An 18,267-nucleotide genomic window follows, 5' to 3' on the forward strand; every position below is an offset into this window, starting at 1 on the left:
ATACTTTAACCAATTTTTCCATATTATAAAAGCGTATTATAAACTTCTATATTAAAAACTTAAAAACGATTTAATAATGGATCGTATCAAAAGATACGGTAATGTCTTGCGTCAAGTGTAGCTAACGCGAGACCGTCCCGTGTCTTTACGCGAGTCGACGAGTTGCGAGCATCCGAGATTATCGGATCATTGAGAATACTCAGAAGTTGATCGATTCTGAGTAGTGTCTCAATGGACAATTCGGGTTTAAATTATATAATTAAAGTGTTTTTATTGTCTACGTGCCTTACACTGAGAAAAAAATATAGTCAATTTTAATAAATATTTAGTTCAATACTGCCAACTAAATATTTACTTACAGTAAATAAATATTTATTTAATAAAAAAATGATTGTTAAATCAAATTAACATTTCTTGTATTAAATAAATATATCTTTATATTTAAAAAATATCTAGTTGGAATGTATTCAACTAAATATTTATTGGAATTGACTATATTTTTTTTCAGTGTACAAACGGAGATATCTCGATGCGAAGTCCGAAATGTCAATTTTTTTTTAAGATACGTCATCATCACCGCCCTCGGAAATGTCCGTTTCATATTTTAAACGGCAGATAGCAGCATTCGCCTATTGTGATACTATTTACCTACGGTTTCGCTAGTGTTGTATCGATATATCGATAGAAAGCTAGATCGCTGTCATTCGTGGCATCGCTTCGTGAAAATATATCGTTATCGTAATGGCTGCAGAAAAATTGCATAACGCCTAATGCGTAGCGCATAAGAAAATCAATCAATCAATCTTTATTAGATTTCAATTTTATTTTGTAATATATATGAGTTGTAGGGTTTTAAGTCGTAGAAAATTGACCAATCATAGTCGATTATTCTTCTCATATTCGTTGGATCACTTTAGTTTCTGTATTTTTAATATTTTTGTATGAAAAAGGGAGAATATATACGCTATTCACATTGGGTATACATTTTGTTAAGGAAAAAAATTAAAAATATTCTCAAAACTTAGGGAGTCCAAATTGGGTCCGGTTACCTTATTACTAATTTTAATAGATTCTTTATTAATAATAAGCTGACTCACTTACAATTAATCTATTTGCCATGGGACTTATGTGTAAGATTATGCTATTTTAACTGTGTTTTCATTTTTTTTTATCAATTCCTTTGATTATTAAGTCTTTGATTATAATTATAGATAAATATAAATTTACAAGAACCTCCGCGGAGTCTTTGAAAACATATACTTTTTAACAGTCAATATGCAAACTTTGATACTTTATTTTCTTATCTTCTTCCTTAATGAGGATACCTGCTGGACTCACGCGATACCTGATGTACGACGGTATGATATCCAATAAGATAATTCGGTTCTAATTAGCAACATTTTTATCTCCAAGAAACAAATTCTATATCGAACGTAAGTTGAATGTTGTGCGCTGTATGAATCCATACATAAGCAGGAGTTTCACATACGGCGCAACGATATAGGCACCTGTCACCGCGTTCGAGTTAGTCATCAGTCGAGAGCCGGAATTGAGTCTGATCAGACCCACAGCACTCTGACGAAGTTTCTTGAACGGAAAAGTAGAAACACTCTCAGCGCACGAGATGCTGAGGGAAATGATTCTCGTTTCCGCGGCGCTCATTGTGCTTGCCAGTGCCACGGTAGTTAATCAATGTGATTCTGGTAAGTTAATTATTGAACAAAAACATAAATATTATTTAAAAAAATACATTAACCTATTAAAAGAGCTTTTAGTTTTTAATAAATCACGTTTAAAATGCGCGAACCATTTCTGTAACATAATATTTCATTGCTTTTCCTATACTTTTGTAAGTGGACTTATTTATTCACGTAGCACCGTTATATAAATATACATACCGAGTTGAGACAAACGAAAATTTGCTGGATTATAACTAAAATAATTAAATGAGCAACAATAATATTTTTATTTCAAACATGCATAAGAAAGAATTTTTAGATAAAGCGTTATATAAAAGGTTTGCAGAAATAATTATTGTATTTGCTTTTATATAATGTATTGAGAGCTATGATCGTCTTTTGATGTCACTGGAAAAGTTACAGATCTAAGATATTTATTTTAAAATTAAAACTGCTTCACTTTACGTGAAAAGATTTGTCGATATCATTAAGTGCTCTCATGAAACTTTCTCGGTGTTGCATTGCGTCAAAATTTTATTATACCGAATATTCTAAAACGTTTGATCAAAGTTTATCGATTTATTTTTCTATTTGCATTCTTAAAAATGTTATGTCTCTATAAGTATGTGAACGTTTTTATTCTACGTTTCCAAGAAGAACAAATAATTCTTTATTTTTAAAACTTCATCGAAAATTAAACATAGTTTATCTTTAGGATAATTAATGTATTTAATGAAAATTCTTACGGACATAGAGATAAAAGTTGAAAAAAAAAAAAAAATAAAAGAATGTTTGGTCATAGTTCATTCTCAAGGCAAACTAAAATATATTTAAAGAATATATCTTATCAATAGACACATGTACATATTGTACATGCATTCCAAGCTAAATTATATATTAAATGGCCTCGGTGGTCTAATGACTTAGGACGCTCGTGCGGAATACAAGAGATCTGGATTCAAGTTCTGACCGAGGTAACATTTTTCGCAATAAATTTATTAACAGTTTCAACATATTAACATCTTTATAATATGATGCTTGATGATAGCATTAAATTATTAAATTGCTTATCAATTTAATTCGCGATTACTACAGTAGTTTTAATTGCGTTTATAGTCCGGAAAAACAATTCGGCGCGCAGTTTGAAAAGACTACAATATAGTATATATGCAAGTACATATATAGTGTATATTAGTAATTCAAGATTGAATTATTTAAAGCAATGAAGATCCAGCTTCGACCGTAATAGGCATTTTTTAATTTCTAAATTACACATCTCGTTTTTACTTGATAAGTGCATTTTTAGATTTCGCTACTGATTCATGTTCGAGTAATAAACGTATTTGTACAATATCTTTTTTATTTAAATATTGAAATGTTTTTCCAATGTTTAACTCTTAATTAATATGTAACTTGTAATGAAATAAATTTTACATATGCTTGCACAATTTTTCCATAAAATATATTGGCAAAATTTTATACTTCACATATTTTAGACTATTCTGATGTAAATGAGGGATTTGGTATATTTTCGATATTTAAAATTCTTCTTGTGACATATTGTATACTATATAATATTGGGCGTAATTTCGTTTTGTTATTTTTTCAAGGATCGTACAAGTATTTATCAACAGGAATGTGTATTATTCGTAATCATATGGTAAATTGCTGAAGTAGAATTTTGTCTTTAAAAAGTCAGGCAGATTATTTAAGATTATCATACGAGTGAAACATTGAATGATTATATCGAAGATTGCTTCTAAAGCTCGTGGCAGAAATTACAATTAGTGTTATCGTAACTTTATCGTCAGATAATAATGCTGCACTTAATGACTCCTAATTATTACACGGATAGAAATCTGTTACGATTTTGACACGGACAGTCGATACTACTATCGTGTGGCCTATTTCAATGCGCTAATAGCACCATCGTTCAATCTGTTTATGCATGAAGTCGTGCAATCATGGCACGAGAATCGCTAAAAAAAGAATATGATGCGTGCTATGGTCGTATCAGCGCTTTTTTTACGATAGCCGCACGAGCGCAGTACGCATAAAGTACCCCACTTCACCGTGCGAAATTCGCTCGAAACCCGTGCGATTTTGGCATGGCTTATCGGTTTGACCGTCAAATTTCTAAACCACGCCTTCTATGATGCATTGTGTGTTAAAAATTAAACATTTATGTGAAAAATATTGCAGCAATAGTAAATATATTAATGCAAGTATTTGATGATTTATTTAAATTATAGAATTTGTTTCCTGAATAATTTTTTAATTATCACATTCTTACAGAAGATTACAAAGACCCTGGTGGAAAAATTTTACTGAAATTTGTGTAACATTTCGCCGAAATTATAAGTTTTGAAACACATTTCACTGAAATTTCAAATACGTAATTTCAAAAATACGTATAATGTAATATGATAAAGTAATAATAGAAATAAAAATAAATAAGTTACACAGTCTGTTAATAATCAAATTTATTTATATAAATATAAATTTTATATAAATTTTATGCAAAGTACTTTAATATTAATTTAAATTAGCTTTTATAAATAAAATAATCACGTGGTTTAATTAATGTGTGTGTGTGTTTATGATTTTTACGTAATCAAATAATTCGAAATCGAGCTGTGTGAAGACACAACAAACACAAATTATACCCACATTGTTCAAATTATTTACGATTTACGATTTATGATTTTAGGTGACCCGTTCGAAGATGCCAATCAAATCAGTATATCCGACTGCGACAAACCTGAATGTCTGTTAAAACAGGGATCGACTATCTATATACGAATACAACTCGTGCCTAACAGAGATATTCAGAATTTGATTAATGACGTATCGGCGCTTCTTTTTAATAAATCTCTACCGTTTGTAGGAGTTGATGGAACAAATGCCTGTAATAATATTTACAATGTTGATGGTAGCAAAGCCGATTGTCCCTTGCAGAAAGGCAAAGAATATGTATACGAAAACAGTTTCTCTATTTTGCGAATATATCCCAAGGTAATCTTGATCTGCTCAAATTTAATAATTTAAAAGAAGAGTCATAATTGCGCATATTTATCTATAATTAAATATATATGTATAATAAACACATATAATATACAACGTTAATTTGAGATTAAATTGGAATTTAATCAATTAGAAAAAACATCGAATTAGGTAACTTTATTGTAATTGGTCAAATTCCAATCCAATCTCTAATCTGATATCGGTTTAAGAATAACTTAACAATGATAATATATATCTTCTTTTTAGTTATGCGCCATTTGTTTCTTTCGTAACTTGATTTCAATCTGTTGCCGTAAATGTTTGTTATAACTTTGCTTACAGGTTCCACTAATCGTACGTTACGCATTGCGAGAAGGAAATGATATAGTTATTTGCTTCGAAGTACCAGCGAAAATTACAAAATAAAATGCTTCGTTTTGTTGATTTCGGCATATTACAATTAAAGTTCTAGTACACGTAGTCAATGTGAGTTTATGTAATTGGCTGATAGGGTAACTCCGGTATATACGCCGCACCTATCAAAAACTTAATTTATTAAGTATTATTTACTATGTTTGAAATAAACGAACTATATCAGTAAAAACTTTATACTGTCTACTACTATATGAAAAAAATATTAGAAATCCGAAATATTTAGTTTTCGTATTAAAAAATAAATTTTTGAAATCTTGCATTTTTGCTATGTATAGATAATGGGTGGGATATATGGCAAAAATGCAAGGGTATTTTCTCACATTAAATTTTAATAATATTTTTGTCAGAGATAAAATTACTAAAGATAAAATTGCCTGAATTAACGCAGACACTTTTATAGACAAATTATCAATGAGAAAATTTATTAAACTAATTATTAGCAACATTAAATTTTTAAATACCTCCATAATTGACAATTGTTAAATATTTGAAGTTTCTTGTAAGCGAGCGACTAATCATGTAGACTATACAATATGAGTAACTTTCACCAATAATTAAATAATAATAAGTATTATAATTATAGGTATATTATATTATTATAAATACTTTTACGATAAGCAACAATTCAAGTAATGGATATTTTAGTTGAGAATAATTAACGAACTTTGATTTGGTTGATCATCGATAATATCGTAATAACGAGCATGCTTCACATAAGCATATGAGTATAACAGTTAACCTAAGTTAATCATATTTTTAAATTGCGCCAATTATAAACAGAAAATACATTTCGTTGAAAAATACATGAAAATAAGAGCATCTAGTTGAAATAAAGAAATTTTAGAGTAAAAACATTAAGCGCCGCAAACCAAGCCAAGTTTGCTAGCGGCGTCAAGTTTTTTTGTATTAAATTTTTTTTATTTCAACTAGATGCTCTTATTTTTAGGTATTTTTGTTTAAAAGTAGTTATATAACATTAGTATTTCAACGAAATGTATTTTCTGTTTATAATTGGAACAATTTAAAGATTTCACATATTTTTTGAAAAAAATTATATATTACTTTCATAGTTTGAAAAATAGGTTTGGAATAGAAGTCATTTTTTTCTTCAAGGAGCACACATACAAGTGCATATAATAATTTATGTAACGATTTTTTTTTTGGGAGCAGCACGCATACTTAGCATCTTTTTTTATCTTTTTGAAAAAGATAAATTCGTTATGATATTATAAACCGGAGACGTTTTATAATATATTTTGTAATTCTGAATTCCTTAAAGTAAAATCTGTATTTAAAAATTCAGACGTATATTTGCGGAAAACAGGGGACGGAGTTGTAAAGATTCGTAAATGGGTCGAGATAGCGAAGAACGTGCCTTTAATCTCGTCCACGACGATTTCGCGCCGCACCCGTCAAACAATAAGCGAATAAAGGCTTTATCTCTACGATGAAACTATGTGCGTAGGTAGGTCTCTTAGCCATCTCTCACGCGACTCGCCCATGGAGACACAATAAAACCTTTTATATCGTGCGACTCGCGCAGACTTGTCCGCGTGCGTCTTCGTGACTCGTTCTCGGACATAGAGAACCACCCATCTGCTTTTTGTCGTCGCCTCACGGGTATATCCTCCGTTACGGAGCACTCGCGTGACTCTTCCTCAGACATAATAAAACTCCTTTATCCATCCGCCCTAACTACCAACCCCATCGTGCTCGCAAACATCCTCCATTACCGCGCCTTCATCCGCTCCTCAGCTCGGTTAGGTTCTTTGGAGTCTCCTTCTTTTCTTCCTTTTTCGATGTTGACGACGACGACAACTAGGATGACGTCAACGAGGACGCTCGTTTCCCGGACGATCGCGAGAAAGCCTGCATTCGTGAGCACGAGTGCGGTGCGTCAAGAGTACATCGCGACGTCGACGAGGAGCATGACGAGTGGCGTATCCGCAGAGAGGTGAAACGAGAACGGGGAAACGAACGGTACCATCCGTAATGGAGATGCAGCGTCGTTCGGGAAACGTAAGCGGATGTTCAACGGTGGCGGATGTCGAATCCGCCTCGAATGCGAAACAGAAACGTTCGGTCGGATCGCAGAATTACTTGCTGCAGCAGTGAAATCGCTCTTGGTTACCTGAACTTGTATCGAAATGTACAGTGATACTGACGAGAATCAAGATTGTTCGCAATAAGATACAGTTATGTACACATTGAACGAGCGAGTGAATAAGCTCTACGTCGACAACTAAGAGGATCGACGTCAATGATATAATACAGCACAAACAACTGCATCTTCGGTTTTATTTAATCGAGTTTATATAACGCTTTACATGTATTGTTTCAATTATTATTTTGTCATAAACAGATGCAAAAGAAACTCATCTATTATAATGCTATCTTTTTATGGAGCTATGTCCTCGAAAAAAAAATTAAAAGATGAAAGAACAATTTTAAAGTAAAGTATCTAAAAATGTTGCTATATAGATACAGATCTGAAAATAATTTTGTTGGACCATCAAAATAATTGCGGAAGAATTTTAAGCAGTGCAACAAAAAGTTTTGATATTCTAACAACCAATTGTGCCTATCCTACATTATTATTTATCAATTAATGTAAAAAAAATATATAGTTATTTTTAAAAAATGTAATATGCATATTGTATAATTTTTTTAGAAGTAACTAGGTATTTTTTTTATATTATTTTAATTTATCTCATTATTCTATGCATAAAAGTATATAAGCGCACTTACCAAAACTGAAGATAAAAGTATTTAATTTTCAGTTCGGTTAAAATGATTAGACCCAAAGTAGCAACTTTAAAATGTTGCTACAGATAAATCTCCATTTTTTATAGTTTTGACTATGGAAACTTTCAATCAGCATCTCATATACAAATATCGCAGTTTTAACTAATATATTTGATCATTTTTAGATACTTCAGCCTTTTCTTGAAGGAATAATTATCGACATCTGTTGTGCTGTTCCACGCGTAATGAAGACGAACTCATGCAATCGGCTGCTTCCAAAAGATGCCCGACGAGGCTGTGAGACGGTACATGAAATAGGTTAATGGCAGTTGCATATCAAGGAGCGATACGCTGAGAACATCGTAAGATATCGCAGCTTGTAATTTTTAACGACGACCACCACTCGTTTAAATGCTTTCGCGGTTAGTTCGAGGAAAACAGACAAAACGGCAGGCCAAGAGACGGGAAACCGGATGGTGGCGGGATACGATGATGGCAACCCGCGGTAGCATCTGACGACGTCTAATGACCTCGCATTATGCGCGGCGGAAAACTTGCTTTAATTAAAGATTATAACGTGTGAAATGTGAATTCGAGCAGCGCTACGCGACGCGTTCCCTCTAGAAATCTTCAAGTAAGAGATCGGACACCGTACGTTGATCCACCATATTTTTCAGGACCTTCTTCCACGCATCTCATTCCAACTTAGGCATCTATCTCATTTTAGCTTAAGCAGATCCTGAAAAATATAGTGGACCAATCCGAAGTTGTCTAAACGGTGTCCAAGTCTCTTACTTAAAGATCTCTAATTTCCTCGTCTCTCAAGTAAAACCGAAAAGGAACATGGAAATGGCGGATAATCGCGGGGGATAAGCCGCACGCTTTCGAAAGAGTTTCGAAAGCGGAAATGGCGGGTACCTGGATGGTGGGAATCTGCTCGTGGAAAATTTCACCAGAAGATTTCCATTCCAGCTTCATTTTTCGTTTCTCTCTCTCTCAAATTTCGCTTTTTATTGAAAAATCCGACTGAATCTAGAAAGAAAATTCTTATCTTTCCCCTTATCGAGAAATATCCATTTATCTGATTTTAAAGCGTTGCTTCGGATATTACAACGTGAACAATAAATAACGAATAGATGGCGAGAACATCGAATGTATAAATACGGATTAAACCTTCCGTACGGAAAACTCATTGCAGATTTATTCGAAAAATATCGCTCGCAACACGTGTGTCGTTCATATCGATGACGGTCTCCCGGCTTTTCCCGTAGCCGCATTCTTATATAATAATGTTATACTCGGCTCGGCGAAAATAGAGACGATCTCGCGCGCGACGTAACTGTTATGATCACTGCCGGCGGAGACGATTATTGGGTGCGCGGCTGCCAGGGAAACGACTGTACGGCTTTCTAGGACGTTGATGTTTTTTTCCTTTTCTTTTTATCTTCATCCCGGAATCGTGCACAGTGGAAATGCGATCCTCGGCTCGTATTCTGATTCCGTACGGTACGCGATCTCTTCATCGAGAATTCCGTGCTATAAGTGCCCGCCTTAACTAGATCACCTCAATTCTTATGCGGTGCAGATTATCTATTCAGTCACAGTTACCTGTTAATTTTTAGCCTTTAAATAGGTAAGTGGGATGCTCAGAACATTCTAAACAAATTTAATTTTTTAAACTTCTATTTTGTAATAGTATTATAGAATTAAATTTACATTATTTATATGAAGTAGAGGAATGTGAAAATAATGAACTTTAAGACTTCTGGGCAATTCTTTTTATTTCCCTCTTCCATAATAAGGTTTTTAACATAACTATGCTTATATAGAGTGCTATAGTCACTTACCTACTTAAAGATTTACTTAAAGCATTAGCGTCCCGTGACACCAAGCAGCCAAAAGCTACAGAATCGAGTTCAAAAATGTACTCATCTCACATTATCGAATATGCTAATTAACTTCATAATTTGTATTTCAAATTGAGCGACTTATAAATTGATTAGCAATTGACGTCACGTTTGTCGATTGAAAATGAAAAGTTATAAAAAATGTAACCATACAGCCGTATTTTGTGGCTATGTTTGCAACAATGCGGAATTCAATTTGTGTCGTTTATAAAACGTATTGGAAATTCTCGTCTAATTATGAACGACGCTATAGTTGTTTTATTGGTTGAGCGACATGAACTTCGATTAACTTGGGAAGTTTACTCAATAAACTGTACTGTCAATTAGGCTATAAATGCAGTCTTTTGTCCCTGCGAATTGTGTGGCAGCTAAATCTGCTATACGCGCGCTGTACCTTCCGCTCTCTATCCGTAGAACGACACATCAGTAATTCTGACCTAACTGGGACAATGGAAGCTTTGTCGATAGCGGCGAGGTGAGCCCCGTGTCTGACAAGAGTGTAACTACTACTACTTGCGAGAGGATGGGATTTTCCGCAAGCAGACCGATTAAGTGCCAGGTGTTGTTACACGATTAATCTTCGCCCGCACAGACAGCGGGGACCATGTGAACGATAGCGGAAATAGGGGGGTTTGAGCGGGGATAAGGGAGAGACGAGGAAGAATTGAAGCTTTTCTCTTATTATCAAACAAACAGAGAGCCTTCTCCAGCACTTTTAAAAGCACTCTCCTACGTGTAGAAAATATGTGGCGAACTTACTCTCGGCAAAGAGAGACAGCAGGTGTTCCATTAATATTCCATTCCACACTAGCCTGGACAATGCACTATGGCTGCTGCCATTAACGGGAAAACCTAAACAGCGTTTTTACACGAGAACTTCATCAAATCGAGTTTTACGAGTAGTCGCAACAAACAACTGACGAGTCCCGTGCGGCTTACTATCGTATTTTCGCGTTGACAGTATTATCGTACTCCAAAAGTAAATAATAGGAAAATATATATATTCAGATCAAGACAGGTAAAGCTTTTTTTGCAGTTGCTTCTACACATTGAACAAAATCTACTCTAATATCAAAAATATCCAATTAGTGTTATAGTCTATTAAGATTAATCTTACATAAGAATGAATCGTAAAGACGTTTGATCGTATAAATAACATTAGCCAGTGCGAACAACCGATAAATCTTCGTATCAAATAATTCCAGAACTCCTAGAACGATCGATCTTATTTCCGGATGTCTACGTTATTCGACGCGAAACTTAGCTCCGCCGCAAGAAAGAAAAGAATCGAATCTCAAAGTGAGATTGTTTGCAAGCACTTGTTAATTGTAGAACTTTGTTAGTTCGCTCCTCAGTTTCACGTCATGTCAGAGGAATGACTCACAATTATCGTTCTCACGTATTTTCGGGGACAGCAACAGGGGAACGTAGCGTTGAGTATGCGACGGTCACTCTAGTTCCATTTCCGGTTGAATAAATCAACCGTGTCTGCCGCACGCCATACGGCATGACAGCGGTATCAAATATAGGTAGAATGTATATATATATATATATATATATATATATATATATATTCCACCTCTCTGGGCGTATCATCTTTCACGTGTCTTTCTACTTCGTACTTCTTCTTTGACCATTCACCCTAGAACGCCGATCTCTCGTCGACTCTTATATACCGTACCTCGCATGGTTTTTCTTTCCGCTCTTGCCGCTTCAACCCGATGTTCCAGACATCGAGTGTTACTACTGAAAATATTGGCGGCCCATCCGTCCGACGCTTTTGTTCGTGGAACGTCTGTATCTTCCCATAAAGCAAGACAAGAAGCGTGAAATAATATTTCATATGAACATAAGTGCCTTTCAGCGAAGTGAGTGGCAGTCGAATCAACATACGTTATGTTAAATTTCTACTCTTAAATGAGAACCGAGCGCTCATAGATGTAATACGTGAATGGAAATTTTAAACAAATTATAATTAACGAATTATATCCGAATGAAATTTTCGGAGGTAAGCCCATTTGAGATATTCCATAATTCATCATTTAATTGAACTGAAGCTAAAACTTTGTTTATAACGTGAAACGTATTAAGCATAGAAATTATTTGATGTGTAATATTTTACATTTTTTATAATTACTTTATATGTGGAAGAATCAGAGAAATATACGCATATATAAAATGTATATTACGTAATGTATGTACACCTTAATTCTCCGTAATTCTCTGATTCTCCATAAATGCATATATACACATACAAAATATGCAGCATTTGAAATCATAAATAGAATCACAGTTTAAAATCTGATGAATTATACAATAAATCATCTGAAGTGAGCTTTTTAGAGTTTAGGTCCGTAAAATAAATCTTATTTGTCCATTCTTGCAACATTCGAGAAACTTCGTTCTAAGGATCAATTATCTGCCCGATTTCGCATGAACATCAAGTGTCGGCATTTGTAAGCTTGTTACGGGCGTAAACTCACGCGCGTTACAAGCTTGCATCTAAGCCTCATAACTTTCTTACGGCTAGCATCATAGTTTTCGTCCGTATCGCAAACACACGCGTTATACACGCGCGTGTACGTGTATGGGAATACGTGTCGAGGAAAGCGGGATAATGCTCAGAACCCTGGGGAAATACAAATAATGTTTCCGTCTGTTAAATTCGCGATATCTGGAGAAATATGAAATTGAAATAGTCCCACCTCGACGTATCCGAACGATACAGCAAGGCAGATCTTTATGTTTGCTGCTTATTTATACTTACTATCTTGCGAAAATAATGAAGCAAATCTTAAACAGTATTCGTTTTTGTTCAGTTTTGTACGCGAGAGAGATAAAACCGAATACACATCTTGATCTAAGATGAATTCTCATCTTAGAACGTATGTTCCTATATTCTTAGGGCCAATGTTTCATCTTTGGATAAACTATGATAATTTATCTAATGAATAAACAAAAGAGTAAAAGAATAAGAGAGAACTGAAGGTTATTGAAAGGTGGAACAATCCAGCCGTAATTTTTCAGAAAACACAAAAGACATTCAACAGGCTATCATTACAATTTTTCTTCAAGAGAATATTTTATTACTAATAGTAATAATGTAATCTTCTTATGGACTCTCCCAAATTCAACAACAAAAAATCCAAAAAAATCAGGGCGAATGAGAGTCAGCGTGGTAATACACAATCTTAAATCTTTATTCCAAAAAATAGAAAATAGTACGTTTTAGTTCACTTTGGAACCATCCTCAGCAATACAATTTCAAAATATCAATCCCTTCATGTCCAAGAAAAAATCACCATCAGATTAAATAGTTACATTTTGTCGCTTTATACAAATTATTGTTCATGTATTGACATTGTTCTTTTTTCTTTTTATTTTCCGTATTGACCTGACATGTTTTTCTTATTATACTAAATGTATTAGTCTCTCTCTCATATTTCGTTCAAGCTGCGATCAACATTTTTTAACTTGATACTCTTTAGTGATTATAAATTTTAATTGGTTTTGATTCAATGTCGAGACGAATTCCTTCTGTTTTGGAGTGAGTCACCAGTTTTTTTAATGTTAATTTTGTAACTTGGACAGAATGGTTTCGAAATATTTATAAGATAATTGTTTTAATGTTTCGAATTATAGATTACAACATCAAATCTGTTAATCTGATTTTTTCTTGGACATGAAGGGATTAATATTTTGAAATTGTATTGCTGAGGATGGTTCCAAAGTGAACTGAAACGTACTATTTTCTATTTTTTGAAATAAAGATTCTATTTCTTGGAATAAAGATTTAAGATTGCGTATTAACTACCACGCTGGCTCTCATCGCCCTGATTTTTTGTTATTTTATTAATATTCTATTTTATTATTACTTTTGTACCAGCTGGAAAATATAGAAATCTTTCTATATTCGAATATATATTATATGCGTATATATATAATTCATACATTTACTATTATACACATATATATCTATAAATAAAAAGCATCACATGCAGAGAAAATCCATTTTTGACATTTTTGGAATAAAAGCTCTTTTTTAAAGTGATTTATATTATATTGTAATTTCACGGACATTGCTCGGGGTAATGTTTTCTATTAGCTGCTTCCAGCGCAAGAATCTTCGTATCGTACGGGACAGAATTTGTTTCGTCATCAAACTATCGTTTTGAGCCAAATCAATTTTTGTTCGAACGATACGAATTGCCGAAATAAAACGTATATCTCGATTAAATTTATATTTGAAAGCTTTCCCGTGAATCGATTCTTCGTAACGCGGAAGCGCGCGATTCTAGCTCGCAGATTCTGCCGTCTAACCGTAAATAATTTATCGACTCGTCCGCGTGCGGTGTGGCGGTCTAAAAAGCGATTGTCATAGAACACACTCCATGGGGTGGTAGTAATTAATCTCTTACCATTATGTTAAAGCGGTTTTCAAGCCGCGAAGCTTTTCTGTGGATACGCGCGCGCAACGCGCTTTACGTTCGACTTGGCTTTTCGCGAACGGAAGGCAAGTAGAATGTCGCGGGAATACGCGCGAGAGCGCATTGAATCTACATTCATTCCGCTTCTCTCCAATGCGTAAGACCCACCTTCTCGCGCCCAAGCTGCAGCTCCCTTCAAACCCGGAGCGAGCGGGGAAGAACCTCATCGATGTGCATTCGCAAAGTCGCGTTCACGAGGAAAACGCCTTCCGATTGAATCCAGTTATGTAAAGGATGGCGTGAATTTTACGCGTCGGCTTTAGCCATGCCGCCGGGAATAACTTCGAGTCGGGGGTTGGCCGAGACCTCACCGCGTGAATAAATTTCTAACGATTTACCCCGCGCTTGCCGGATGTCAATTCCCGACGGTCGTCACGATTCGTGAAATTTATTGACACGTCGATGATATGCATAATGGGTCGTACAAATAAAACGAAGCAGATTGCTTTTGGTCTCATTCGGCGGAGGCAAGTGCTCGATACGAAATATGAATAAGGCATTAGACATCGAAAATCTGTCACGAAGAAATATGAACGATAAATAGCAGATGTGATTTTGTGTGTAATGTGATGTGTTGAACATGTTTGTTATTACATGGAACATGCGCGTCGCGAAATCTGGAAACGGTGAATCGATCTGCGCGTTGGATATGCGAGAAGTCATAATAGCAGAGCACACCGTGCTGTCGCGTTTATATGACATTCTCAGTTCAGAGACGCGACAATACACACATTTCAGACATTCCTGATTTTCGCTGTCACTTCCCACTTGCGCGATTACTTTCTGAGGCAATATAGTCTGTTGTCCGACGCTGCGATGCTTGAATCATTACGTTCTCTTACTTGACACAACTAAAAAATATGATCTTCGAGTTATTGTCATGAATGAGTTAGATAAAGATTACTCTATAAGTCATCAAAAGTTCATTTAATTTCACAGTCCGTCCGCCAAATAACACTTGTGTCGTTTCTAATATTTTCAAGAGATCACAATACCTTGTACAAGAGTGATACAATTTTGAGTTGTGTATCATCTTGATAAATAAGAATCTTCTTCAGAGAACATTTAGGGTTGGACAGTTTTGATAATTGAAGCTTGAAGAAGAAATTGTTTTATTTTGAATTTAGTCATTTTAAACAATAATAAATGATTTTATTTTTTAATTTAGTCATTTTATCAAGGTAAATATAAACTGTTGGTAGTATTTCCTGTTATGTCACGTCTGATGAATTATTTCGGATTTGTTATAATTTTGTAAGTATCAAAACCATCAAAAAGGATGGATTTTTAAGGGTTGTGAAATGAAAATAACAAAAATAATATAATATTTGGTTATTTTCTAAAAGTATATTCTTTTTTGCCAATATTATTTGATTAGTCAATAATTTTTTCTGTTAAGTTAAAAAATAGTTTCTTTCCTTTTTTGAACAATTTTATCCTTATTGTTTATCAATAAAAGGACAAATGAGCATTGTAAGCGTGAATCGGATCGTTGTTTGAAGCAACGCGAATAGACCTTTTGTTAAATGAAATTTGTTGTTTATGGCCTTCGCTTGAAATTCTAAACAATTTCTGCATTTCAAGTGAAACAAATATATATTTGGGTACTGAAGAGGAAGAAAAAAAAAGATACCTAGTGCACAAAAAGTGCAAGTAACGCGAACAGACTTAAATAAGCAATCGATGCATTTTTTAAATCAAGAGTTTTCATTTTCTGCCACGAGGATTATGCGAAGCGGGGTACGAGTAGATTTACGCGAATCCGACGAGGCTAACACGCGGAAAACGCCTATCTACGGCCTAATGAAATTCTACGGAGGTAGTTATTGGTCGAATGGGATGGAATCGAGGTTCGAGGCCGGCTCTCGTGCGCATAAGCGGCGACGTTTACATGAACTCATAGTTCAGCTACTAGATTGGTAAACCGCCACGGAAGGCGGGAATTAATTGATCCGTGAGCCTCTCAATAATGATTATTGGCGAATAAAGGACGCTGTCAGTGTTGAACTTTGTTGAGTTTCCCATGCTGTTTGCCGGCCTTTAACATGGAGATGCGAGCATCGCTCGATATGAATATACAGCAATTGTGTCGATCACGGTGTGAAAGATAGTGGACCCTTATATGAAGTATGAAATATACGCGCTCGTATATGCGCAAGTATAGAAGACATCACGGTATTTGGAATAAGTGTCGTGCTGATAATTTATCGCAATTCCTGCGACATTTCTCCTTAGTTACAGAATTCTTTGCTCTGCAATCATTTTTAATCTTCCAGCATCACTTTGTGCCTTTTCAGGCACAGTCGATATCACGTTTTTTTCAAAATTTTTACTCAGATTTCAATACGTAAAAAAATAAAGTCCAGTTTTTGTTAAAAACATATTGTTCAAAGTTTCATAAGTGTACAAGAATTTTTTTAGATTTTTATATACTCCGAAACTATAAAAAATATATGCTATTTCCCTCAACGGCCCAGAGTGTAAACTATGATGGAAAATTTCGGGGTGGTGGTGCTGGAAGGTTAAATAGAATTCCGGCTGCTGCTTTTTTAATTTTGATTTTTTTTAGTATAAAAAATACGGAACTCTTTTATTTCGATAAAGAACTGTAGAACTATGAAAAGTGCTATTGTCATTTTTTTTATATTAATAGAATATCGTACGATATTCTATTAATATAAAAAAAATAATGACAATTTTTGAGTAACCATGAAGTTAGCACGACACTCCCCCCCCCCCCCATGTTCGAATTGTACCAATGTAATTTGAAAACAAAATTCCATTAACTACCAATTTTAATAGACTTTAAATGTAGGTTTTATAGCACGTTAAATTGTTCAGATTTCGCGCTAGATGAAAGTTCCAGCGGTAGTATATTTAATCGTCTATTGGCGGAATTAATTGTTTCATGTTTCTCGCAACGCGAATACCGGAGCAAAATTTTACACATTTCTCTTCACTCGCTAGAATTAATGTAATTTTTGGTACTAATGTATGCTGACTTTAATGGCGTAGTTAATAGCGTAATTAGCGAGTAAATGCTAGTCAATTAACCTTTAAAACCTTTAGAAAGGGAGAATAAATGCCATAGTATAATGAAAAAAAAAAATACAATTTTTTTAAATGGTATTCTTAAGAGAGCGTTCAAAAGAAATCGCGTGATTGCGTTATCTAATGGACCGAAAAATTTATTCCCGCTTTTCCTCTTCGTGCGATAATTATGATAATATTAATAATGAATAATATTATGAATGATGCTTCTCCCTTTATATTGTCAAGCAATACAGCAAACTCGTCGTCTCGTTTTCAAACGAGCGCTTTACTGCTGTGTCATCAACGCTCGATGATCCGTGAAACCATTGTTCAATACAGCTTTGATGGCGGCCGTTTAAATTCCGCGGCGATTTAGCCGTATTTTACAGACGAGTGGCAAATATGTCACGACGCAATGAGAGAGAGAGATGATGTCTCTCATATCCCCGGCCTCGTGGGCGATGTGACGACAACGAGGACGACGAGACGATCGATTTCTACCTCGTTTCGTCGCCTCCGCCGTGCTCGAAGTGCCGGCGAGTGTTCCACCCTCTCAACTGTTCGGGTGAAGGCTATACGTTTAAACAACGGGAGCGTTCTTCCTCTCTCGCAAGCGAGCTTCCACGAGCGTTTAACGAAATTACTTTGAAACGCGAAGAAGTAGCTCCTCGTTGCGCTCTCTCTCTCTCTCTCTCTCTCTCTCTCCCCGCGGAAACGGTCCTTCCGCCTTCTCTTTACGTCCTCTTTCCACTTTCTCTCGTTTCTTCCTCTCCTTTTCGTTCTTCTTAGCGATCGTACAACCCCGCAGTCGCCGATCCTTGGATCGGTTGGACGAGCTTTAAGAACGACCCTCTTAAACCCCGTTAGAATTACCTGCCCGCCGATCTCACGCTCTTACTTTCTTTCATTCTCGTCGCTCGTTCAAGGAAAGCTCATCTTCCTTCCCGTTTTCCACGCTCGTTTTCCGTGTAGTAAACA

The 18,267-nt window shown here is 35.0% G+C and overlaps 2 protein-coding genes across 2 annotated transcripts in view; both read left to right on the forward strand.

Annotated features, from left to right (window-relative positions):
* The window catches only part of LOC108757798 (nephrin), a 412,797-nt gene that overhangs the window by 271,378 nt on the left and 123,152 nt on the right, over nucleotides 1-18,267 (forward strand). The gene's annotated exons all lie outside the window — the stretch shown is intronic.
* Nucleotides 1,549-5,210, forward strand: LOC108757800 (protein NPC2 homolog). Its single transcript, XM_018502390.1, has 3 exons — nucleotides 1,549-1,703; nucleotides 4,390-4,694; nucleotides 5,025-5,210. Exons 1-3 carry the CDS (start codon nucleotides 1,625-1,627, stop codon nucleotides 5,106-5,108), a joined length of 468 nt encoding a protein of 155 aa, XP_018357892.1. The 5' UTR covers nucleotides 1,549-1,624; the 3' UTR covers nucleotides 5,109-5,210.

This window comes from Trachymyrmex cornetzi, unplaced genomic scaffold, assembly GCF_001594075.2.
Source record: "Trachymyrmex cornetzi isolate Tcor2-1 unplaced genomic scaffold, Tcor1.1 scaffold147, whole genome shotgun sequence".
NCBI classification, from domain to species: domain Eukaryota; kingdom Metazoa; phylum Arthropoda; class Insecta; order Hymenoptera; family Formicidae; genus Trachymyrmex; species Trachymyrmex cornetzi.